General features: G+C 45.6%; 1 protein-coding gene across 2 annotated transcripts in view; it reads left to right on the forward strand.

Moving 5' to 3' along the window:
- Positions 1–27,417, forward strand: part of ABCA4 (ATP binding cassette subfamily A member 4) — a 1,737,150-nt gene that overhangs the window by 1,553,120 nt on the left and 156,613 nt on the right. For both annotated transcript variants that reach the window (XM_069641223.1, XM_069641222.1), the window contains one exon: positions 23,611–23,673. In XM_069641223.1, coding sequence (XP_069497324.1) covers positions 23,611–23,673 — 63 coding nt within the window. The remainder of the gene's footprint in view (positions 1–23,610; positions 23,674–27,417) is intronic.

The following is a 27,417-nucleotide window of genomic DNA, read 5'->3' on the forward strand; positions in this document are numbered from 1 at the left end:
TCTAACTGTGGACATATTTTATGTCATGCAAATGTAAAAATGATAAATGGCAATAAATAAATTTAAAAATAAAAGTAAACAACATGGGGGTCATTCCGAGGTTGGAGGTAAGGGAAAAACCCGCTACGGCCAATTGTGACCAACCAGACCGCTATTTACAGCACCGTAAAGTACGATGCCGTAAATAGCGGTCAGGGCGCAGGCACGCGACACACCATGCCGGCATTAGCGGCATGCCGTAAACAGCATAAGATCACAAGTGTCGCGGACATGCAGATAACGGCCTCCTGAAGGCCGAAAAAGTGCTTACCAACATGGAGTCAATACCGGCATCTCCGACCAGGCGTTAAGAACCCTGAGCAGTGTTTCCAAGAGCCAGAGATGCACACAATCAACACAGGTGGAGGCAATGGAGTCAGGGCCAGCACAAAAGGAGCAAAAGGAGCACACCCACACACCCTCCCACACCAAGATGATACCAATAGTAGTAGCATTCAACAACAACAACAACAACAGCCGCCACCACAGAGGAGACGCAGGAGGAGAAGGAGGGTGAGACAGGCCCAGCTTGACCCACCAGTGCAGCCACCGTTACCATGCTGGCAGCCCCCAATCCCTCTTATCAAGCCACCCCTTCAACCTAACACCTGAGCAGATCCACAACCTGTACTGGCTTGACCGTGACACCATCATCACCATAGTGAGCCTCATAGAAATACACACCGCCATACCCCCTCTACTGAAGGTAGTGTCTCTGCTCCACTTCCTTGCCACAGGCACCTACCAGCACACAGTGGGGCACATGCATGGCATATCACAACCCTTATTTTCCCGGATACTGAACCAAGTGCTGGATGCCCTCCTCAAGCACACAAAGGACTACATATCCCTACGGACTCCCCGGGAGATATTCGATACAAAAGTTGCCTTCCATGCACTGGCAGGCATGCCAAATTGCGTAGGTGTCCTTGGCTGCACCCATGTGGAGTTGGTGGTCCCGCATGCCATGGCAACCGCAAGCAATACCACTCCATCAATGTGAAGATGGTATGCAACGCCTGCAAGATCATCACACATTGCTGTCCCTGATATCCAGGATCAACTCATGACTCCTTGGTACTGCGGAACTCCACGCTACCACGCTACATGAAGTAACATGCTGGACGACGTGCCTGGCTGCTTCGTGAGTTGCCTGACTGGGCCATGATAGTGCATTGGGGTTATGAGGTGGGTGGCTGCATACTCCACCTGGGTGGGAATGGGGGGATGCATACTCTACCTGGGTGGGAATGGGGGGGGGATGCATACTCTACCTGGGTGGGAATGGGGGGGATGCATACTCTACCTGGGTGGGAATGGGGGGGATGCATACTCTACCTGGGTGGGAATGGGGGGGGATGCATACTCTACCTGGGTGGGAATGGGGGGGGAAGCATACTCCACCTGGGTGGGAATGGGGGGGATGCATACTCCACCTGGGTGGGAATGTTGACGTCAGTGCACAATGTGCACATCACCAAACACTGTGCCCCAAAGCAACTGAAATGGTACATGACAACCAAATCCCATAGTGATGAAGTAAGGCCGACACCTATCACTACATGACTAACCAGCCCACATCCCACAGCACATGCACAACTCATCAGCGGCCCTCACACACCGCAAGGTCATCCAGCACTATGCACTGCATATGCGCTATGTTGCTGACTCCCGCATTTCACCACACAGGACAGTTATCCCTGGCCGTGCATTGAACTGAGTCGACCTGGGATACCACAGTGTGTCACTGGTTCGGCACACCCATAGGAGTGCTGCATGTCACTATGGAACTGATCAGTGCAGAATGGCCAATATAGAACTGACTACAGCCAAAGCTCCCTACTACCAAATTCCACAGAACACTACTTGTCACTTATTTTACACCAACACTGCTGTATGCATATCCGATGCACGTGCCACAAGATGTCAGTGCACACCATGACCCAACTTGAAGATGCAATCCACACCATTAGACCATTGCACAGGGAACATAGTGGGCCAGAAATGGGGTCAATGCATCCAGGCACATGTGCGTGTGGGCACAAATTACCTGCTTCCATGTGAGACTAGTACAGTTGTCCTACATGAATGTGCAAACACTTACCTTCATTCCACTCTCATGCAGGTGATGATGGCTTGAAGCCGTGGCTCATGACCCCTGTCCGAAACCCACAGAACAGGCAATCGTTCCCATACCCGTACAAGTGTGGTGATAGAGCAGACCTTTGGCCTGTTGAAGGCACAATTTTGCTGCCTCGGCCGGTCAGGTGGGGCTCTCCTCTACAGCCATGAGAAGGTGGCCAAGATCAACATGGCATGTGTAATGCTGCACAATATGTGCATCCGTCGGAACGTGCCCCTGCCCCCTGACATGGAACTGCTACCACCTGATGATGAGGAAGGGGAGGAGGAAGGTGTGGCAGGACATCATCACGGTGCTGATGCACAGGAGGGACGTGTCATGCGGCAGTCATTGATTGCACAATATTTCTGACACACAAGTCAGCAGAGGGTGACATAATGTTAGGACATAGGGCACTGGGTGTGGGGATACATGTACACTACGCTCTGTGCAAGAATAAATGACACATGCGCAATGATGAATGTCCACTGTGGTTATTTTATTGTTAAACAATCGGTGTATTAAAAGTAAAAATATCAACATGAAAAACAAACCCTCCACCACCCTCACCCCCCTCCCACTCCCCCACAACTCCCCAACACACCCTCACCCCCCTCCCCCACAACTCCCCAACACACCCTCACCCCCATCCCCCTCCCCTACAACTCCCCAACACACCCTCATCCCCCCTCCCCCTCCCACCACAACCCCACACTAGTCCCATAGGGTCCACGTAGCGCAGATGTGGCTGGCAGTAAAGTCACTCTGCGCTCCCAGAGCCAGGGGGAGGCATGTCCCGGCGGCGCTGCACACGGAGCAACCGATGGAGCGGGCTGGTCTGGGTGGAGTTGCTCGTTGAAGGTGTGTCTTCATGCTGAGGCTGTTGGCCAAGATGAGCAGCCTTCAGAGCATCGGCTATGCGGCCGAGCACCTCGCAGAGGCGGTTGGTGCTTTCCGTTATGGACTGGCCCAGTGCCCTCAAATCAGCACACCACTCTTCCCTGGCCTGGCAATTGTCCTGCACTAATTCTGTTATCAGGGCAGTGAGCTGGACAGCCTGCTGTGCATCGTCGGATGAAGCAGTGGCCCTTCTGGGGATTGGGCTGACATGTCCTGCCGGCACTTCCTCAACGGGACTGTACACAGGACTGTCATGTCCCTGTGTCTGTCCTTGGCCAGACTGCTCCAGTGTGTCGTTCTCACCAGAGTCACTGAAGGATACCTGGGGGTTTGAGAAGTCTTCAGGGGTGTGCACGACTTCCACAGTGTCGTCCTCAGTTGCTCCCCAGATGTCAATGGGGCTGTCCTCAACTTCAAGGGGGGCCGTGGCTGCCACCTCCCCAGCCACACTGGACTCCTCGGACCGTGGCGTTGGCAGGTGTCTGCAGGCAGTGCAGGGAGGGGTGGGGGTGGGGGTGGTGCACCCTCCACAGGCCTTGCTAGTGCTGGTGGTGTACGTCCCAGTGTTGTCTTTGTCGCTGGGAGACAGCGGCCCCTGCCTTGGCCCCTGGATGTGCTGGGACGGTTGCTCTCCTGCTCCTCACTGTCATGCTCACTGCCTGTGGGGGTGGAAGAGAGGTACGGAATGAGTGATGAGTGATGTTTGGATAGCCAGCATTCATACATGGCTACGATAGCACATTCAGACAATTGTTGGTAATCGGCATTTGTGTACAGAACAGCACGTCATTCCATACTTGGGTGGTCAATACATGCATATTTCGGTGTCACTCATGTTGGCCAGGTACTGTGCTGTCTAACATGCACACTGTTTACATCAACTACCCTGTGTGCCTATTGGAATGAGCAACTTTGTGTGGTATGTGTTATGTACGTTACGGCCTTGCACCTGCCATTGGCTTGGGTCTCACTTGCTTAGGCATGATTTATAGGGGGGGGCGGGTGTGTGCCCGACCATGCCGTGACTCTTTGGCCAGACGTTAGCAGTGACTTTCATAACATTTGCCTTAGCAGTATTTACTTTGGACACTCACCTCCATCAGCGGATGACGTCGCGCCACATTCCATTTCTCCGACCCCTTCAATGGATTCAGCCCCTATCATGGCCGCACATGTCTCCTTCCACGGCATGAGTTTTATTGGTGAACTTGGGCCTCCTCCGGTCTCCAAGGCCTGGTTTCTGTTCGCAGAAAGGATGCTCCGCACCCTCAGCCGCAGGTCATCCCACCTTTTGCAGCAATCCTTTATGGTGTGGGGGGTGTTGCCCACTGCGCTCACCTTCTGGCATACTAGTGCCCAGATTTCTTTTTTTTCTGCACCGCCTCCCTCCGCATATTGCTGCTAAAAACAGTCCCAGCATGCTTGTGTAGGGTATCTACAAGCATTTGCAGCTCATCTGGGCTGAACCGCTCCTTTCGGAGGCAGGCAGCTCCCTTCTTTGGTGCTTTGGGCATTCCTGGGTGGTTGTTGGTACTTTCCGGTCGCTCACCAGTGTGCCAGGGGTCCTGTGTGGTGAGGGTGGCAATGGATTGTGTTTTTAATGATGGCCGCCATACTCCTTCCCTTTCCGCTGTGATGACGCTATTTCCGGTTCTGCAATTTAACGGTGACCGTAAATAACAGTGACCGCTATTTACGGTCACCGCTAATGCCGCGTTGATCTATGGCGGTAGTGTTGTCTACGGCGCGATTCATGCTGGTAGGGGGTTTTTAGGCCCCTTTTGCAGCATGGCGCTAGGTCCCTTACCGGCATGGCGCAAAGCTCGTGCCCGCAAACTCGTAATAGTGCGCTTTTAGCGGGCTACTGCCAGCTCGGACACGCTATTTGCGCCATGCCGGTAAGGGACGGTACTTACCTCCAAACTCGGAATGAGGGCCCATGCATGATAATACATTACCACCTATCTATGCGAGAAAACCCCTTTTCCATAAGCCAGTAATGGTCTTTGTAAATCACATACGTGAAGCAACTGCCAGAACCTATGTATGCCAGTAATAGTCACTGTGAATCTCTTGTTTGAGCCTGAGTGAGGCCACAACCTCTTATGCCAGCAATATAGCATTATTCTTTAGCCCAACACATACCATATAAACACTTGCACCAAGCACGCACACTTATGCCCAGACACAAGGGCACATACACACACTCTCTGATGCTAACATTGGCGTACATATATGCTTGTTTGTTCGTTCGTGCTTTATTTTAGCAATTTGCCATAAAAGCCAACCCATAAAATACACAGTAAAAACGAAATGTAAAACCGTCAGTAATGGTAATAAGAACAATTGGATCAGTTGATGCATGTTACAAGGCAAATCTTTGGGTCATACTACAAAAGATATTGTAGAATTAGCATTTATTTATGTATTTATTTATTTGGATTTGTAGAGTGCGCATCTGCCAAGGGGCATCGTAGCGGTGAAAGCAGTCTTACTTGTTACATGCATAAACGGTGAATATACAGATACAAAGCAGAGCATAGATGCATATTTTCATACATTTGAGGTTATTTAAATACAGTGGTGAAAATACATTAGGACAGGTAAGGAGGGGTTAGTTAAACAGCGTGGTTTTGAGTAGTCTACGGAAGGCATGGTATGATTTTTCGTTCCTGGATATACATGAATCATAATAAGATCTTTACAAAGTGCAAGAGTGCAAAAAGTGCATTCAGTGCTAGCACAACAAGGAAATCCCACAGTCATAAGGTGCAGTGCATGAAGTAGGTAGAATCTAAGCCATGGTTATTATTAAAAATAATCATCTGTACCCTTGTTCTTCACAAGATCTATCAGTAGCACGGGCAGGGAAGGCATACCAGATGTATGAACTATCAATTCTATAGGGCGCTCACCACCCCCCTTGGATCAATGGACATAGAAATCAACGCACACAATACACAATAAAGGAAACTTAAAATGGGCATAGAAACCAACACATAGATTACACAATAAAAGAAAGTTTAGAATCATCAGTAATACCAATAAAAGCAATTGATTCGAGTAAAGCATGGCACTAGGGAACTCATCAGCGCATGCTACACAAAATATTCCACCACTCCGCTGGAGCGAATGTGCATTAATCACAGTAAGATCTTTAAAAAAAATGCAGGAAGTGCATTCACTGCTAATACAACAGAAGAATTCCCACATAATCATAAATTGCAGTTCATGGAATAAATCAATTTTCAACCATAGCTATTTATCTACATAGTCATTTGGTGGCCTCAGTCTTCGTGGGGGTATAGCAGTGGCGCAAGCAGGGTAAATATATCTCATGTGTGTGCTGCCAGTTTTCTAAGGACCTCACCAACCCCCTTGGGTTAAAGGACATAGTTAGATCTTCTCCGTGCCTTCAGTAAGTACCAGCCCATAGCAAAAGTTGCAAGGGCATCTTTAACCGCTAGACATAGGACCATAGCCTGAGCAATTGGGTTTACTCTATGAGACTTAAGCAGTGGATTTAAGGATCCTATTCTCAAATCACCATAAAATGGACAGAACAGGACAAAGTGAACCATGCCCTCAATTGCACAATTGCATCAGGGCAGAATGGACATGTAGGAGTAACTTTATGATTCCACTTGGTCTTTACGGCAGCCAAAGGGAGAATGCCCATACAGGCATTAATAAACACAGATCTCATATGTTTTGGATACATTTGGTCCAGATAATCTTCATAGCTCAAAGTCTGCCTTAACAACCAGTATTTTAGGAACTGGTTGGAGCGGACCAGCCAAACACAGATGTTATCCTCCATTGAGAGCATTTTCAATGCAGGTTTAAGTACCACTACCAATAGTGTTGGGATTAATACAATAATGAATGAGCCCAAGGGTTTGGAATTCCTTCTTTAGAGACAGGAACCATGCTAGTTGCATTGCTCCTTCCTGGGACATCGCATCCCTCAAAGCCTGTCTATACCTAAATAAATCTTCATTGATCCAAACCCTTGTCCAATAATACAATGGTTTAGCCTTACAAACTACTTTGATGGGCTATTGGTTTAACAGGCAAATAAGGTGCACATGTGGGTAAACCCAAAAGGTTCTTCAGAAATGTATTTTCTATCACTGCCAAGGGCGCACTATTAGCCCAGCCCCAAAGCACAAGACTATAAAGGGCTGCCTGCCCCGCCTGGGCTTTATAAGCCTCAATGACAACCCTCACTGCACCCCTCCCATTCCCCAGGCTCTCTAGTAAATTTTGCAAGAGTGCCACAATACCGGGCAAGTGTCAACCCAGCTTTATCCTGCTGCTCCTTCCAAGTGCAAACCTCTTTTATTCGCATACCTAAATAATCATAGCCAGAGACCTGTTCGTTTGGGCAATACACTAGGGCAAGATTGATTGTAGGGTATTTTGTTTACCTTATTGTCTCTGAGAACCCTTGCCTATGTCTTTTGAGTATTGATGGACAGACTGTTCATCTGGCAAAAGCCTACAAAGATGTCCAGCTGATGACACAGTCCCACTGGTGTCACTGGTGTCAATGAGAGCAGGACTGCGTTATCAACAAACATGAGGATTGGGATTTTATCACAGGCAAGCGAGGGAGCATCTGTCAAGGCATTCATCAAAGCATTTATTACTCCATTAATGAACACACAGAACAATAAGGAGGCCGCACTCAGTCTTGCTGGGCCCTCATTTCTATCTTCACTGTGAGACATAGCAGCATCAACTCCCTAGCGGATATTAGCACCATTACACATATGTAGTGATTTAACAGCATTTAGCAACTCTTTAGGGATGCCCAACTCCATCAGAATAGCCCACACATTGTTCTTGAGATTGTGTCAAATGCCATCTTTAGGTCAATAAATACGGCATACATGGGAAATTTCCTTAGAGAGATATATTTATCCCATAACAGGAGTAGCCTTAAGCACTGGTCCACAGTGCTCACTCCCTTTTGGAAGCCAGTCTGGAGGTTGCTCAGGACTCCATCATCCTTCAACCATGCCTCAAGGTGCCTCAGGAAAGCCCTGGCAAAAACGTTTGACCCTGCATCAGGGAGATGGGCCTATAATTTGCCGGACAGTTCCTATCTCCTCTCTTGAAAACGGGTACTATGACTGCCTGTGTCCAGGATTCCGGCATCCTATTCAAGGACATGGCTATTGAAGAGTTGTGTTAAATATGGCAGCCAAAGCAAGGGTTCATCAGCATAAAGTCGACCTGGATCATATCCGGGTCTGGGGCCTTGCCTTTTTTCTGGCTCTCTAGGGCAAGCCTAACTTCCCCCTCTACTAAAATCAAAGGGGAATCTCTTTGCCCTATCACAAGCCTGCTAGATCTCCCATTGAAAATGTTTTGTTTCTGCTCATATAGGTCTTGGAAGTGTTCTCCCTATACAGCTTCTGATGTGGACCCTTGCAAATAGTTACACTCCACTGTTCGACCACTACTCATGATCTGCCAGTACCTTGTCATGTTTCCATCATTTATTGCCTGGAGGAGAGACTCCCATAGGTCCTCCTGATATCCTTGTTTTTTGGCCTTACTGGTTGCATTATATTTTCTCCTTGCATCTTGCAATGACCACATCATTTGCCTGCCTTACAGGAATGCCTTTTGCTCATCAGCAGTCACGTTCATACCATGGATTTCTGTAGAGAGACTGAAGCTTGAGGGTCTTCTTTGTCTTAGGGAAGTACCCCCCCAAAATATTAACCAAGTCAACATGGGCCTTCAAGCTAGCATCGTTTTGGTCTTCTTGCATGCCAAAGATGCTCATGAGTATTGGTAAGATAGAATTGTAGCTCTATTTTTTTCCCACTTCAATGCACATCTAGAGTGCCCACTGAAAGATAAGCCACCCGCTGGGTTATCGTCTCCAGAACCCCAATAGCATAGGGCAAACCATTAAGATTAGGGGGTATTGATCACTCTCGGCCCGGGGTTGGACCTTAAAATAAAGAATAAGCGCCCAAGCCACCATGTTCAGCAGGAAATAGTCTGTCAGACTAGAACGGTTGTCACAGTGAAACATTTTATTGGCTGGGGAATCACTTGGGCACCTGCCATTGGAGGCCCTCAGGCTAGCACACATTATTAGACTTGCTCGTTCCTAGAAAGTCTTGTACTTCCTCATTGGTTGGGCCGCCACTAGCTCCTCTACACCCCAGACTCTGTCATCTTCTTGTAGAATGCCAGCCATAATCTCTACAGTCTTATATTGTAAATTGAAATCAACCATAGCTATGATTTTTGAGGAGTCTCCATATTTTAGCCTCCAACCATTAACCCGATATTGCAAATGTGCAAAGAGGAAGTCTCCTCCATGTGCTGCTTTGCAATTAAAGATATTAATTGTTAGCATATTTGTGCAATGGAGGCAGTTCACATGGAATTCCCAAAAATCCTGTGGACCAGTTTCAACAACCAGGATATCCCTATAGAAAGATGTATCAACACAAAAGATTAAGCCCCCACTTGGTCTACCACCTTTTCCCTGCACTGCCTTTATAGAAAAAAATGCATATGCCTGCATGTTAGGGGCGGCCAATGCCCAAGTTTCCAGGAAACCGATAACCACATGCTTGCATATGAAATGCACCCAAAGCTCATCATCCAACTGCCTATTGCTACATTCCAAGATAGTACCTGCCCCTCCAGACACAGTATCGTCACCTCCAGGCATTCTCAAGTCATCTGGAATTAGGATTGGTGAACCTCCTTAGATAGTAATTTACCAACCGAGGTGGGGTGCAGACCCCATCAATCAATCTCACGCAATATTAAATCATCTCCTTCCATAATGGAAACATTTATCATGGATCTGGGGGTTGCGAGAACAGGTCTTCACGGGACCATTACCGCAGGTGAGGGTAGATGTTGAAGTTCTCCAGAGCTTGTGAAATAGCGACTTGCCTCCTCCACACCCTGAGGAGTAGACAAGGGAGTACTCTTGACCAACCTTCCTTTAACTAGAGGCGTGTCAAGTATGAGCTAAGTGTGCTCACTGTTTGGGCTGTGGCTGTGATAGAAAGCGGACAAAAACCTTAATATTTTACTTTGTTTTTACCAAGCAAAATCCAGCATATGAGCATAAGAAGGCTGGAATTGTACCTGCCTATATGCAATTATTTCCACATCGTAAGGAGCGGTATGATTTCTTGAGATTTCACCTTAACATTCTTTTGACTCAGGAAGTGTTAGCCAAAAGGAACACAATTGCAATTTAAATGAGTTTTGTAGATTCTGTGAGCATAAAAATAGTATTGAAACATTGAAGCACCTTTTGATGACATGACCCTTTTTTAGTTTTTAAAGACTTGTTTTTTAGGAATTGTATATATATATTAGATTTGATTGATACTGGTGCATTTTGGTCCTATTTATTAAATGGCTCTTCTAATTCTGTAATATTTGCGATTTTAAATTCAGTTAAATTGTTACATTTGAAACTTGATGATCAATAATATTAGGTGAAGTGGAGTATTATTTAGGTGATGAATTTTAAGTGATGAAGTGTGTTTATCTACTGAATTTGATATTAGAAATGTTTTGTCATGTAATGTGAACTAAATATTGTGAAGGTAATGTATTACCATATACAATAAATAACTGAAAAAAATTAAATAAAACTAGACGTCCCATTCTCCCACTACTACCTGTGCCTGAGATCTCCCTTTACTGGGGGACATAGCCAACTCTAACACTGGAGAGAAAAAATAATTGCTATTTCCAACCCCAATGGTGGGAGGGCCCTTTGCTCCATGGCCAAGCGGCTCTTCAATAGGAGATCAGATGACAAGTGGACTTCAATGTATAATCCCTGTCAAGAGAGCCTACCACCCGCTGGAAAGCAATGATGTCTGCTCTAATAATGGAGTAACAACTCCTCTTTGCTCTGAGCCAATGGGTCTCCTTATTAATTAGGCTGTCCTTTGATTCTCCATGCTTAGTTGCCAATTCAGGTAAACTAAGCAAGTAGAAACAGGGTCTTTTAACACTAGGTCCATTACTTCAAATACTAATAGGGGGGCTCTCAGCAGGTTTAACTCTGGCACTTTGGGATTTGCTGGGTCTCATACAGGGGTGTCTAGTCTCGTGGTCTCTGATTACCTTCACAATGCTTTGCACAGAATCGCCTTGGGTTTGAGAACAGGGTTGACTGTATTTTAGATGGGGAAACATTAGGGTTAATGAACCCCAGACCAGTCACCAACCTCCAAGCCTCCCTCAGCTCCCCCTGAGCAAGTTTTTGTATACTGAGTTCAAGGTACAGAGCGCTATAGTCAGCCTGGAGTTCCCCAACCAAAGAACCCAGGCGGCTGCATCCCGCAGTCAATATCATGCAGCCGCCTGCACCCAGTCAACACATCATCCCCAATCAAGTGATCACCATTGGTCTTACTGACAATTAACGGTATTGCCCTATTCACTTCTCTCTGGCTGTTTGACAGTGGGCTAGCAAGGCCCAGCAAAGGGCTGCATCCATTTGAAACAGGAATATTTGAAACGGGGCCTGGAGAAAAAGTCACAAAATCCAGAGGTTCAAGAGCCTCAGGCAAATTGCTGGTATTTGTGATGTAATTGTCTTTCCTACTCCCCCCTGGGCAGTGCCGTTTAGTTCCACGCAATATTATACCTTTTTTCCTTCGCATTGTGCTGGAGAGTTGGGAGATTCTTATCCTGGTAAAATTTTGCCCACACCCACAAGTGTAGAGAGGCAGGCTTTAGGCCCATTTAAAGTGTCCTGTTCCAGTTTTTTCATATTCATAAGGGATACACGGGCCTTCGTTACAAGTCCTCTTGGAGCATTAGAAACCCTTACTACTGAATAAGTTAATCATCATCCGTTTCAACACAATTATTAATTCGCTTGCCTAAGTTGCCTTTGCTCTCCTTTGCAATTTTCTTCCTACTGGCTGAGGATTTTGCATTACTACTGGCCGGCCAAACAAGCCTGAGCTCAATATCATATAGCGAGGACGCTATTTCATTAATCATGGTGTTCGCTTCCTCAATACGTGAGGATGAAACAGCCAATCTCGTCGCAACCTGCGCATTGCGGGGGAATTTGGTTGCCTTACGTTTGGTCATGCTACCATTTACCGCTACCCAGCCCAAGAAACCTCCTCCTCCAGTTAGTCACTAGAATTCTGGTGCAAGACCTACAATCCAAAGCACCCTGTACATAAAATGAAGGCTAAAACCTTTGTCCAGCTAGCCTGGAATAAAGCACTGCTGAACGAGATAATACAATAAAAATATTCTAACAGTATTAAAACAGTATCATAACAGCAAAGCTCCAGGCATACACTCCCAACAGTCCAGGCGAGGCACCCTCAACTGCTAGAGGGGCAGCCAGAGTCCCCCCCCACCCACAACTGAGTCCATTTAGTCTGCAAAATCACCTAAATCACAAATCCCTCAGAGTCGTGCCTTCACCTGAGTGTTACTCTTTCCCAATGGAACTAACAACAGATCCGTTATAACAATACAGACTTGGGTAAACCTTAGGGACCAGTCCGAGGAGATCCGGTGCACAGCCCAGTGAAATGCACAACACAATACGCCAAACTGTACCACTCTCAGCTGTTCAATCAGGGCTTTACCGTTTTCTTTCAGGCTTTACGGATCCCCCAACAGGAACCTAGCGCAAGCTTTTCCCTGTGTTGGAGAGGGCAATACAACCAGGTCACTCTGCCCTCGCAGCCAACGCAATAGGAGAGAGACCGTAAACTTGGTCAATCAGTCAGTCAAGACAGTAGCTTGCAAAACCAGAGGCAGCTGCTACGAGCTAGTATCCACAAAAGTCTAACTCACAGGAAGCACAGGGCAAAGTTTGGGCGTCTCACATCCCTCGGCTCCCAACAGCCATTCACCCTTTATTGTGGCCAAAGTCCAGGCAATCCGATATCCAAGACTGTGACTGTGACCCAGCATCCCAGTCAAAGAACGTCAGGGAACAGCCTGCCCCGCTAGCCGCTCCACTCCAGGTCTCCAGAAGCTCCATCTCCTCTCATGCAGGAACACCCTACCCCGCTAGTCACGCTACTCCAGGTCTCCAGGAGCTCCATCTCCTCTCATGCAGGAACAGCCTGCCCCGTTAGCCGCTCCACTCCAGGTCTCCAGAAGCTCCATCTCCTCTCATGCAGGAACACCCTGCCCCGCTAGCCGCTCCACTCCAGGTCTCCAGAAGCTCCTTCACCTCTCATGCAGGAACACCCTGCCCCGCTAGCCGCTCCACTCCAGGTCCCCAGGAGCTCCATCTCCTCTCATGCAGGAACACCCTGCCCCGCTAGCCGCTCCACTCCAGGTCTCCAGAAGCTCCATCTCCTCTCATGCAGGAACACCCTGCCCCGCTAGCCGCTCCACTCCAGGTCTCCAGAAGCTCCATCTCCTCTCATGCAGGAACACCCTGCCCCGCTAGCCGCTCCACTCCAGGTCTCCAGAAGCTCCATCTCCTCTCATGCAGGAACACCCTGCCCCGCTAGCCGCTCCACTCCAGGTCCCCAGGAGCTCCATCTCCTCTCATGCAGGAACACCCTGCCCCGCTAGCCGCTCCACTCCAGGTCTCCAGGAGCTCCATCTCCTCTCATGCAGGAACACCCTGCCCCGCTAGCCGCTCCACTCCAGGTCTCCAGGAGCTCCATCTCCTCTCATGCTGGAACAGCCTGCCCCGCTAGCCGCTCCACTCCAGGTCTCCAGAAGCTCCATCTCCTCTCATGCAGGAACAGCCTGCACCGCTAGCCGCTCCACTCCAGGTCTCCAGGAGCACCATCTCCTCTCATGCAGGAACACCCTGCCCCGCTAGCCGCTCTACTCCAGGTCTCCAGGAGCTCCCTCTCCAGGAGCTCCATCTCCTCTTATGCAGGAACAGCCCGCCCCGCTTGCCGTTCCTTGCACTGTTACAGGCTCACTCAACTAGTGTCACGCACACACACGCACACCACATTGCATTCAAACACACACAGAAGCATGCATGCACATCACACAAAAAACACTTACCGTAGGCCTTCCCTTCTAGTTTCAGGCAGCAGGGACACAGACATAGCATTGGGCGCTAGGTGGGAAGGAATTCAGGCGTGCAGTGCTGGGACACCCTGGAGGTACTGGGACTACCTGGAGGGACTAGTACACCCCAGGTACATCAGTGCCACGTCGTTTAGCAACATGGTTGATAATCAACCTGTGGAAAGCGCATAATTTCTTTCTATTAACTAAATTAAGGGCCTGCCTTGCGGGAGGCAAGGGGGATGAACAGGGCACCAGGGGGGGGGCTGACCTTTCTGCCATTTCCTACCCGGTTCGCTCCACCACTGTTCCTCTCAAGATAACTTGGGGGGGTAATCAGCAAAAAATCTGCAGTACTACCCTGCTGAAACCTGATTTACAGCCTTTATTGTACCGTGGGATTGTGAGCAGGAAAGGACCTATCTTTGTGGGAATTTACTATCCAAACGCATGAAGAATTTTGTGGTATGTTTCCCCCAAACCAGGAACCAAGAAGGTAAAACTCCCTCACTGCTCCTCAACTTCTCTCACCTTTGAGCAACTACGGTTGTCACAGCCTCTATCGACCTACATTTTTGGTGAATAGTGTAATTAAAAGGAAGAAAGGGTAAATTGGGCAATGCTTTGAAGAATTTCCCTCACTCTCAAAAGTTGACTTTCTACGCCTCACCAGTGCTGTAAATGAAATGCTGTACGCAGCCTAGGCACACTGTTGCATCAGTGTGACCCTTGCAATGATGCACAGCTTTTCCAAAAGGATGGCATGTTCAGTAGGAGGGAGGCGGAAATGGCATTCACCCAAATGTCTCTCATGGGACATTTGAGCTTGATATTTTCCATGAGTTAAAGCCTGGATACAACGTATTGTACTACCCTAATGTCCTGCGGTCTGGATTGAGTGATGGAGCCGCTGAAGTGAACATCTCAACCTGAAAGGTATTGTATTGTAAATAGTCAATCAATCACTTTTAGCTTATTCCATTCAAATGAGGGCAGAATTATCCAAATAAAGGCCCCAGCTCTGGGAGCCACTGCAGTGTGAGGTTACCACAGGATGATGGAGGGGTGTTCCAGGAGCAGGCTTTCACTTCACCCCAGAAGCTCCTGTCTCCCATTGGATAACAGGTAGTCTAGGCTTCTGACCATCTGTGCCACTTTTTCATCTTCACTATGGTAGGCAAATACCCCTTGCAAATATAGGCAAGTACCAACGCACAATGAGGGAACCAGACTTCTCTGAGATATTCCATTATGTCTGATAGCAAATGTGGTAGTGAAGTAGCCTATCAGCAGGGATGTCTGTAGAATTGCATTGTTAGGTGCCAGAGTGCACAATATTTATCTTTTTGTTGTGAGTATACTTATATTTTGAACTCATGTGCCATTAACAGCTGTAATTTATTGTCTTACTGCGAGAGAATATTGACTCACAAGTGATGTTGCCATGAGTGAGTAAAGAGACAATTCCGCACACAGTGTGCCCTGTATAAATGGTTAATAGAATTATGTATGAAACAACACTTTAAACTATGTAAACATGTATGAAGGAGCCTTTCTCCATAGCACCCACTGAACTGTATCACTGCTGGGCGATCCCAATTTTGGCAGTTGAGGAAAATAAGGCTGCTTGAGGTAAAACGATTGGCTAAGAAGCATATAATGTGTCATGGGAGAAGCCGGCACTTGAGCTCTGGTGTCCTGGTTCCAGAATTTACAATTTAGAGAACAGTGTAGACTATATCTTCAATTTTTGAACCAGCATACATGTGGTCTGGTTGTTGACTTGCATAGTACCAACTTGCATGAAAGAATCAATCTGACAATACATAATAAAATTGTATAGATTACAAACGTGTGCAATGAAAAAAAAAGTAGGATTCCCTCTAGAAAAAAGAAAGGGCCAGAGACGTACCCACAAGTATTTAAAAAGGTGCAGTGACATTCAGTGACATGCCAGTTACGCACAGATCTCAGCACCTGTTGTGCTGATCTACCTTTCAAGCCGTTTGCCTCACAAATCTTTACTCAATAATTAAATAGTCCAACATTGGATGTTAATCCACTGATACTGGCCAATTTCACTGCATTTCCCACAATGCAGTTGGTTATGTTTCATCTCCAGTAACATCAACCCTGCTTACAGTCTCATATAGAAAGTACAGTGGAAAACCTAAAACATTGTTTAGGAGATTTCTGCCCGCATTGCTAAAGGGCAAAGGGGGCAGGATCCATCCCAAGTACCCATATACTTGGCATTAAGCTTCGGATTCTATTAAGTGCCCAAGGAGATGTCACCCTAAATGGAACCCAAAATCAAGCAACTAAATCAAGAGATTCTGAAAACCTGCACTGCTTCTTCAAGTGTGGCACATATGTATTGTATGACAAAACATTGTACTCAGAAAGCAAGAGAATAGGTGCTGCCTCATGGGGGACATAGGGACTGCCTCAATTTAAAGCAAGAGGCACCAAAATAATGTTTTGCTTTATTTATCAACATTTCTCACCAGTTACTTGCTTCCATGAAAGACAACACAAGCCTCTATATTCATGTTTCATTTTATGAAGTAAAATGTTGACGTGTGGTCATAATGAAGCCTTACAGAATACCATTTTTCTATTTTATTGAAATGTGGTTTGATGGGAATTTCATACACTTTATCGTTAGAATAAAAGTGAATAGGTTTTTCAGACATACAGAAACATATGATGTTCTGAGTCAGCTTGGTGCAATGCTGGTTAGTTTTCCAGTGACAAATTCACTACTGCGCTTCAATCCTGCATAAAGGTTCCCATATGGGGAAGGTTATGACTCCCATGAAATTTGTCTTACCCCTTTGGAATGGGTAACCTGTGTTCACCTTTAATCAAGAGAAATCCATTTGTTTCCCAGAACAAAAGACGATGTGAACAGGCCTTCGGAGTTAATGAGCAGCCCTCACATGTGCAAATACATGTAAGAAATAAATATCCTTATAAATACAAATTAACATACCAGTAGAAACCGAAGTATGATGTGCTCATTGATAACAATCAGGCCTGTACTTCTAAGGCCTAGCTTCAAACAGAATGCATTGCCATTAAAGTGACACTTTTTGCATAATTTGAGGCAATGATGCTGAACAGAAACAGCTCAATGGAAATCCAAACAAAGGAAGCCCTGTGTCCCCATATCCAGGATAACTATTGGCTTACACGCCTGTTAGCATTGGTTTCATTATACACAGAAACAAAACCAAGGCTCGGACTTTTGCATTCGAAATGAATGACCCATTCAAATGCAAAATACACGTTCTATCAACAACAGTGTTTGAGATGAATAGACAACTATACAACATAGGAAAGTGAGGTAGATTGTGTTGTAATCGTGAGACTCCTCCCTATGAGATGATTCTAAATTCGAATTTCCTTCAATTTCTAATAAGTAATACAATTAATAACATTGGCCTCGTCTCACTTGGCACGACAGTGGAATTGGCAAGTGTATCCCTGTTCAGAAAAACAATCCTTCCTGACGCACCACCTCTTTACAAACTAATTGACTTAGAGATCAAGAAAGGCGTATGCAGGATGATTTTGAATTGGGCTGAACTTATAAAATCAAAGCTGACCCAAATTGCGTGCACAAAAGAAGACCTCATCACGAATCCAAATAAGATTAAAAAAAAACTGGAAGAGGCTGACTGGATCAAAACCGAAGAGACAGCTAAAAGAAACAAGACCTTGTCCACTTTCCCTCAAGTACCAAAGAAGCTAAATGAAACAACCCAGCTACTCAGAAGATTTCCAAACAAAACAATGAGACACTTTCTTCTAAGAGCTCGCCTAAATCTGTTACACACAAACGAGATTCTGTTTGCAAGAGGTCACTCGACCTCCAAAAGCTGCTGTCTATGTAAAGCTGACTCTGAAACAGTAAGACACTTGCTAATGGTATGCCCAGCGATGCACCAGCTTCGTGTACTATATCTTCACCCGCACCTTGAACTATATACTGATAGCGAAGAGGAAATATGGTGGAACCGCCTAATCAGTGGACAAAAAACAAACTGGTCGATCGCAACTGCAAAAATCCTACAGAATGCCCTACTGCCGTGCACACAGAGTACACCACCGACTGCAAGTATATAATTTGAAGAAATGAAGCCCTGTTTGTTAAATCCAGATTTTGGATAAACACAAAAAAAAAAAAAAAAAAAAAAACATTCATAACTCTATTATTAAATGTCTGACATAAACACAAAAAAAAAACATTCATAACTCTATTATTAAATGTCTGACATAGCTATTCCACATAACCAGACATTCACCTACAACAAATTATTAAGAGTAAAATGGCCTCACTTTATTTTCTGGTCACATGTACATGAATTACATGAATTACGATTACCCAATGGGGACTGGATGTGTTCATTCTTTAGTAGTGTCTCAAAATGAGGCAAGTCAATGGAAAGATTTCACTAATCAAATAGTGTAACATAAGTGTGGAAATACTGCACATTTTATTAAGAAAGAGCACACACAGTGGAGGGGATTCTGACTTTAGAATCAAAAGCTACACAGAAGGGAAGAAGAACACCTGTTCCCATTAGATGAGTGCTGAATCTGGATACCACCTGGAAGATTGGGCCTTTGTTTGAGGGATTTTGAATCAACTTAACCTGAACCAGACCAGCATTTCTGGAAAAGGGATCCTGAGGGACCTGCTGACTCGGACTTCCCTGGGAACTCTTGAGGGTTTCTGCTGGCTCTGGGCATTAAAAGAAACATTTCAAAGTGAGTATACATACATAATCCCTCACTTGGAATTTGATAAATCCCCTAGAATTGTTGCCATAATCAGTCCCTGGTTTGGGAGGGAATTGGATAGTGAGCACTAGGGGGCATTCATTCTGAATAGAAACATCTTGGTATTTTGTGAGAAATGCAAAAGTGTGTATGATTATGTTAAAACCTAGAAAGATTTCATTGCATGTAGAAAACATAGCATTTCTGCACACAAAGCACATGTGTTGACAATCCAATATTCACACAAAGATAATAGGATATTGTAGTTTCCTAGTGTAATTGACATCCCTTTTCATTGTACTTGAACCTGAGGGAGATTAAATGTAAATAAATACATAAATGTTTTTTCTGTACTGTGTGGATGTGTAAAATATGGAACTCTTCCCAGAGCTGACAGTGTAAAATTTTGTAACTAATAGTTAAATTGGATCCTGCTGCTTTCACAGGAGTAGCCTGATACCGAATTTGTGAAAGGGTGCCCATTTCCACATCCCTCTATCAGTGGTGCACAACTTGCCTCCCATAGGTGAATGCGGCCCTTTAGGAGATTATTTATTGCCCACCAAGCCATGCAAGATTAATGATCAGTCAGTTGTCACTAAGTCTTGTCATGTCAGGTGTGTGTTGTTATTTAAAAACATGTTTTCAGGCCCATTATACAAATAAATCAAAGTAGGAATGCTGTATCATGTGTTGCAGAAAAAAGGTAAACAATAAAATGTACACCTTAAAAACATTTCTTTTTTAAAACTCAAATGCACTGATGCCACTGCCACCAGCTCATACCCAGTTCGGCCCACTGTATGGGACCTATGTGGTACATTTGGCTCTCCAGCGAGTAGTTGTGCACCCCTGATCTAGATTGATTGATAACTTGTGACTCGTAAGAAGCGAATGGGGAGGTGAAAGGGAGTTAGCCATTTTAAGGCAACTCGGAAATTAAAATAATTCCGATGTCAAAATTCCCTCTCCTCACTCTTGACATTGCACAATGTGACCCGGTGTGAAGTGAAGTGGTAGAAGTACTCAGTCTTGTGTTAGAAAACCCCCAAACCATTCTCTTAGGTTAGGTGGGTAAACCAATCGTCTGTGCACTCTAAATTGATAACACTGCTTTCCTAATCCAAACCTGCACATCTCATATGCAATGCATAATATCCCACATTCAAAAACAAGCACAAACAAGAAATCCACAACCCCACAGTTACAATGGGGAGAACAAATCGAAGTAAATATGTTTGCCTAAATGTCATTTTTCTTTGAGCCTTTTCCGTGGTACCAATACTTGTTTTTGATACTGGAGAAAATATAATATCTTCGGATTTGTTAATGATTGACCAACGTTGTTTTTGTATAAATGCAAACTAAAAAAAGATTTAATATGCTTGTCGATAAGTGGCATTTTAGTCATAGAATTAAATGGTGTTTAGAGGTGGTCTTGTATTATTTACAATTAGAAATGTTAGAAACATTATTAATATTTCTGTTATGTGACAGTCTGCATGTATTATATTTAGTGAGATTGTCACTGGCAGGCCCAGTTTAATAGGGTTAATAAGCCCATGTAATGTACACCTGATGTTTTGTGGCGATATCCTCAGCAAAAGTAAGGGGACCCCCTTTGACTTTATTTTGTTTAAAATAAATTCAAGTTTTAACCATAACACACCTTGTTCATTGGCCCAGAAGTGTGGGATGGGACTGTGTAATAAGGATTTTTAGGTCGGCAGTGCCCACTTAGTGAAGATACCATGTTTTAACCAATATCTTACAGAGACCGCTATTCCTTTCAACTGATGGTCAGCATTCAAGCCATTCTGTTGTTTGGGAGGGTACTATTGAGCGTGGAAACCAATATATGCTGTAGAAATGTGTGCTGTACCAGCTTTCAAGGCTGCTGAATAGTAATATTGTTATGTTATGTTATGTTATGTTATGTTACTGGGATTTATACTGCACACTGCTGCCATTTGCATGGTCTTGCATGGTCTGAAGACACTAGGACGGATCGGAAAGAGAGGGGAATGGGCTGGGTTAGTAGAGAGAGATTGAAAAGCAAGCTAGACATGCTGCTATGTTGATGTGTGCAGTTCAGAAGTACTTGGATACTTTGTGTGGTTCTGTTTCTAAGTGCTCTCTGTCAAGGTCATAGAGTAGTACTTTTGACCAATGCAATCCATGTTCTTTTCACTACTTACCCAACACTGTCTGGACATGTTGCTGCTACTCGCAGTTCACCTACAATTCAGATGATACATTTGTATTGCTCTCTGACAAGTGAGAGAAGGTTAGTGAGGCCAGACTGTTAACATTATATTGTTGCTTATGGCTTTCATAGGAAACCATTAGCAACTATTTCCAAATACGTTATCCTCCTGCTTTGTCGTCAAAGCAGAGGATTATGGACGTCATACTCAACTGTTATGACACCACAGCAGAGGGAGACGGCATGTTCTCTGCAAAATAGTTTTCTGTTTTCTTTTTAGCGTTGTGAGGGGTAAGGGAAGAGGGAACTTGTGGCCTCATTACATAGTGGGCTGTTTTTGTACTGTGAAAATATGGCCAAACTCATTTGCAGGTTCCACCACTTGCGATCACTGTCAATCAGTGGTCTTCAAACTTTTTTGACCTGGGCCCCCCTGAGCAAAATTTGGGCAGGCCGGGCCCCCCCAAAAATGCCAAATGGGCAGTATGTAGAAATGGCTATGAACTATTGTGCACCGTCACCGCACCCTACTCCCAGTAAAGTCCTTGGACGCCCCCACCTGCTCCCATCACAGTCGTTGGGCTCCCTCATTCCACTTCTACCCAGTCCCTGGGCTCTCCCCACCCCATCACACACCCAGGCCTCTCCCCACCCTGCTCCCACAACTATCCCATGGCTCCCACCCATCCTGCTGCCACCACAGTCCCTGGTCTCCCCCATCCGTTCCCAACACAGTCCGAGGGCCAGTGGCGGCTGGTGAATTTTTAAGTGGAGGGGCATAACTATTTCCCCCAAAAATACCATAGCGACCAAGCGCAGTGAGGGAGCCCGAAACAATCAATTGGGGTTCGGGCGGGGGGGGGTTTCCACCCGTGAATTCTTTTTTAAATAATGGGTTACCATGTTGCATTGTAGAGTATACTTTAAAAAAATGGGTAAATAGCCAAACAGTTTGCAATTGGTGCTGAGGGGTCCAGAGGGCAGGCATGACATTTTTTACTGGACATCTATGATAGATGTCCAGTAAAAAGATACCATCACTGTCCCCTGGGCCCCACTGGGCCTAACACAATCAACATGATTATGTGTGTATGTAAGGCATTATTAGGGTGCTAAGGGGGAAAGCATGGTATTTTTAACTTGACATCTATGATAGAAATCCAGTAAAAAAATACCATCCCTGTCCCCTGGGCTCAACAGCGCATCAGAAGGAGACCTGATTTTAGCATATGGGTAGCGGGATTGTGCAGCAAAGGCATATAGTCATTTTTAAAATGCCTTTGTTGTACAACCCTCCTTCCCCCCTCCATCCACCACTTGCCAAAATCAGCTCAAGGGACCAAAACAAACTGACACAAACACACATTCATACAGCAATCACTCTATCATTTACATGAGCACCCATCACCATACACTCACTCATAACACAAGCAAACATGCATCCATACACATGTTTTCATAAAAAAAATGAACATAAACGTACCATCTGCATTGGCCTGCGTGTGGGTGCTGAAACGCCCTGCTCCAGCCTGCTCTTTTCGTATGTGCGAGGAGGTGCTGGAGCTCCCCCTCGCACATACAAACATACAGTGCCACAGCCAGCATTTCCAATGAGCTATGCAATGTCACCTGATTGCGAGTGGTGGCAAGGCAGTGTCGATCCCCGTTACTGGCATCTAAAGGTCTCCATTGGGGATTTGGAGGAATTTCCCTCGGCTATAACTCTGCTTGAGGTAAACGTTCAATTTTGTGGTGGTAAAGTGGAGGAGAAACCTCCAGTAATTGCTGGAGAGATTTCCGCCACTTCACCGGACACTCAGAATTTGGCAGTGTAGAACGTTGAGGGTAAAGTGTCGCCAGTGGAATTACTGTGACTTTCCTGCACCGTCAAACTCGTAATAAGCCCTTGTTCTTAATGCCTCCACTCTACAACCCTGCAATTCTGGCCCATAAGGGACAGCACAGGGGTTGAAAAACGTTCACAGGGGCCCATACACAACATAACAATATAGATGGCTTTCACTTACTGGCGCGACGCACAGATGTCACTTGGAGCCCTTTGGTTGAATATACACCACTAGTTGAGAAACACCCTTGTATAATTCAATAGATATACTCTCAGTGATGGAATTTAAAGGTCTGGACCTATTATACTTTCTGATAGCACGAGTAAGAGTACTTTGGGCTAAAGATGAAGGTATTGCAAGCCACCACTATGCCTTTTTTTCATTGGCCTTAAATAAAGTTGTTTAAAAATAAGAATATTGAATGACTAAATGTTGGTGAAATTAGTTGAGGCACTGTTACTAAACGGCAAAACATTTTCCCTTTTTTGATTGCTCATGCAGAGATGGGTTTTGCCTCTGCGGTGGTGCCATGGTGGCCAGCCCATCGGTTCAGATTGCTGAATGACACCAGTGTTTTCACAGTCCTTCAAGTTTAAGGAACATGATGTTCGTCTGTTAAAAAATGCCTTTTTATTTCGGATTATTCCATGATTACATATTTTGTTTCTCTTTTTTAGACCTATTCAGGCAAACACAGCCCGGCGGTGGACAGGCTCTGCATTGGCGTTCGCCCTGGAGAGGTGGGTTCTGTTTGCGCGTCCCTCTTGCTTTATGTGGAATAGGAAATCAAGGGAGGGGGGGCCCTATCAAGGGAGGGGGCACCCTATCAAGGGAGGGGGGCACTATCAAGGGGTGGGGCCTAAGTGCTGGGCCTGTCCGAAACAGTGGTGGGCGTACATTTCCCCAAAACACTGAATATAGAGAAAGTTACAGAAATCAAATGGTGGTCTATTTGTTATATGAGATATAAATACCGTGTTGTCAAGAACAGCAGAGGTGCCTTTTGCTTAAAAAAAAAAATCAGGATACCTTTTATATAACAATAGCAAAATAGGAAATAACTCTGAAAATCCTGTTCTTAAAGCAAAAGCAATCTCACACTGTATTCTAACCTGCAAAAATAGGCTCATAAGTTACAAAGGAAACACATTTCTTTAAGCAAACTAATTGTGGCCTGCAGCAGACAAAGCAGGTCTTCAGTGGTGTAATGGGGGACTAACATCGTGTTCCAGCATGTGGGGGATTTCCCCCTCACCTGTTACTGTCCCCCATTACACTACTGATGACCCTGCCGTGTCTAGGGCAGGACACAATTAACCCCTGCCACACCAAACAAAACGAATCTGAAGTATTAAACAGCAGCTCATCCTCCCCTGTCCTCCATGGCTCAACATTGCACTCGCTGGGTGAAGGGTGAACGGGGGCAAGCATAGCCCCCTCCTAACTAACCTTTGTTGATCCACTCCCTCCCCTGCAAGGATGTTTGACTTCATAATGGTATGGAGCTGTGTATAAATATCAACCTGATGCCTGTGTGTGCAAAATTTCAACAAATTCAATGTGCACTTTGAGGTGTGTGGCTCTAAACTGGGTGGGGCCTACTGACTCATCCTTTCATCCCCAAGAGGTTGGATTATTGAGTACCATTACATTTTATTTAAATAACCTAATTATGAATGCTCTTAGAAGCATGAAGATTTCGGAAATTGATACTATGTAAAAAATGACCCGCAGATCAATTCCTTCTGCTTATGACTTCAACCAATGTGCCCAAGTGTTTGTTGAAAGGATGGTCATGCTACCAAATCTTGCTTGTACAAGAGTACACATTGTATCTTGATTTTTATACAGCCCTTAGATCCACATTCCTGCAACTGCCTGGCCCTCTGAATGACAGCTTATACTATTACCCAACTAAAGATGACTCATTTTCTCAACCTGGGACCAATAAAAGGCTGAGTTCACACTGGGGTGTGAATTTGGGATCTTTCAGTTGAACATCAATCTTTGTCACATGGTGGTGACATAAGACTGTCCATTACATTATATTTTGACAAAATAGGTAGTGGTTTTCTGAAAGGAGCACCAACAAAAAAACTCTGTATCAAAGGCCGTTTTTGAAGACGTGCCAGGACTCCACCCCGGCTAGCCCTAGCCCAATTAAAGACCTTCTTATCCTCCTTTTTCTCACTGCCATTTAATCACTGTTCACTTGTCTGGTGCCTTCCTCTAGTGACATATCAATTAGCTGCAGCTCTCTAGTCATCCTGGTACCTTGGCTGTACTTTGATGCCATAGCGGTCATATGCACTACCTTTTACTGTTACGTTGCTCCCAAAAACTAGTAACTATTAAGTGTGGCACTGCAGATATGGATCCTCCTCCCCCCCATGCTTCATTGTTGAGTATGGGAGTATAAACAGAATAACGTCATCTGCGTTATAGACACACTTTTCTTAAGTGTATAACGGCACAGCAGGGTGCTGTCACTCATTGATGTTGCTGTATTAAGAGACCCACATTGAAAGAGCTGTTACACTTGTATACATGTCGACTGCGTGACCATTGCTGCAAAGCGAGTATCTGTGCTGTTGACTCCCTGGCACATATTTAATGGGGGTAGGTTGTTGAGTGTCAGTGTAAAGTCTGCAACTGCACCCACCATGTTGTGGTGCCCCTCCCAGGATGCCTGGTATCCTCCCAAGCCACCTCACACTCCTATCACCTCTCCTCCACACCCCATGTCTGCTAATGGGGGAGGACGTAGAGTATAGCCCTCCTCCTGATTGGCGTCATTTTTGGGGTTTCCTCTGCTCACTCTTTGGCCCAGTGCGACGTTTACGACACACAAGTTGGGCTGTATTCCTGGCTGTAATACTGTCCTCTGTAATAGCCCTAGCACCGACCGGTCCGGTGGCATTACCACTGGATCACGGGTTGGGCCTTAACAATAAATCCCCATTCCTGATTGGGTCCATTGGATCCAAGGGGGACTTTTCGGTGCTAATACTGCAGGCTAATACAGCCAGCTGTAATACCGCCGAAAACAGGGATTTTCACCTCCAGAAAAAAAGCTGGATTTAGCGCCCAACTCGTGGTAGGGCCAGCCCTTACCATTACCACCGCATTTAAGGGCTACAGCCCAACTCGTGATGAGGCCCACACTGTTTATCGGCTTTGCATTTACTGCCTTGTTTTGTTTACTTTGCAATTACCTGTTCTTCAAACTCCTAACCGTTTTGTTCCCCTCTAATCTTCACCCTCACACATGTACGGTCTGAATGCATCAAGGACTGTGAATGACCGTGTAAGTGTTCCCTTCTCCCTTGCCTTTGTGTCTCCCCGCTTCCTCTTGGCGTTACATTAAGCAGTCGGCCCCTTATACATCAACAATAAATACATACAAATAAATAAATAAATGTTGCACACTTCCTCGTTGCCGTGAAATCCATGCAGAGCTCAGAGAAGGGTTCTTCAAACGTAGCATAATCAGATTACAAAAAAAGCCTCTTCTGGCGTATTTCATATTATTGGCCCACACCTAAGTTGGGGGCCTGAGGCCAAATCAAGGGTGCATACCCAGGGTAATGGATGATAACACATGATACAGACCCCCACCCAGGTCTCTAATACAATCAGTAGGAACAAATCACAAAAACACAATAGAGCCAAAAAAAAAGTTGGAGGCGTTTCTTGATATCTTAGAGTGAGTGACCCTGCTTGGAATGTTGGTAAAAGGAGATACTGAGCATGATGCAAAAGGTTGTGAGAGGGCCAGTAGGCCATGTAACAGTTGTTAAGGCCCTGTGAGGATCCGTTGTTTGCAATGACCATCCAACGTTCTAGTGTTTTAATTACGCAATAAGCTATAAGCAGCAGTGCTTTACCGTGCAGTAATGCCCAGGAATACGAAGTTAACTAATTGGGCAAAGACAAGGCGTGGTGGCCCTTATCACCCAGTAAAGCCTGACTGCAAGGGGCTTATACCTACTAGCACCCTGGCGAGTTTCCTGGGGTAGTAGCTAATAGCCTTATTATTTAATGCTGAGAAACAACGCAGCAGCCATTTGTCAAGTTCAAACAACTGCAGAAGATGGCTACCCCTAAAAATGAGATGGGCACCTCTTGTATTTGTCCATTTCGGTGATAGCCACCTGTGGGGCAAGGAAGTTAAGCAGGCAACAGAGGCAAGTTGTGTCAGTAAATGTCGTGGAGGCAGAGGGTAGAGTGTGCAGTGCCCAGGGGCCGGGGATGGGAGCATTGTCTCCTGTGTTCATTCTCCATGGGGGTGACAGGCTGCATGTAGGCCAAAGAGCAGGCATACATGGGAGTGGGGTGGCAGTGGAGGAAGGAGAGCCTGGGGGCTTGTGGGTGAGACATGCAAAGGCGGATGAAGGAAGAGCTGCATTGAGGGACATTGAGCACATCAGAGTCCTCTGATTCGGGGTAATACCATGAGGTGAAGCCCATAGTCCAAGCCTTCT

Source organism: Ambystoma mexicanum, chromosome 1q (assembly GCF_040938575.1).
Source record: "Ambystoma mexicanum isolate Mex_15411 chromosome 1q, UKY_AmexF1_1, whole genome shotgun sequence".
In the NCBI taxonomy this organism is placed as follows: domain Eukaryota; kingdom Metazoa; phylum Chordata; class Amphibia; order Caudata; family Ambystomatidae; genus Ambystoma; species Ambystoma mexicanum.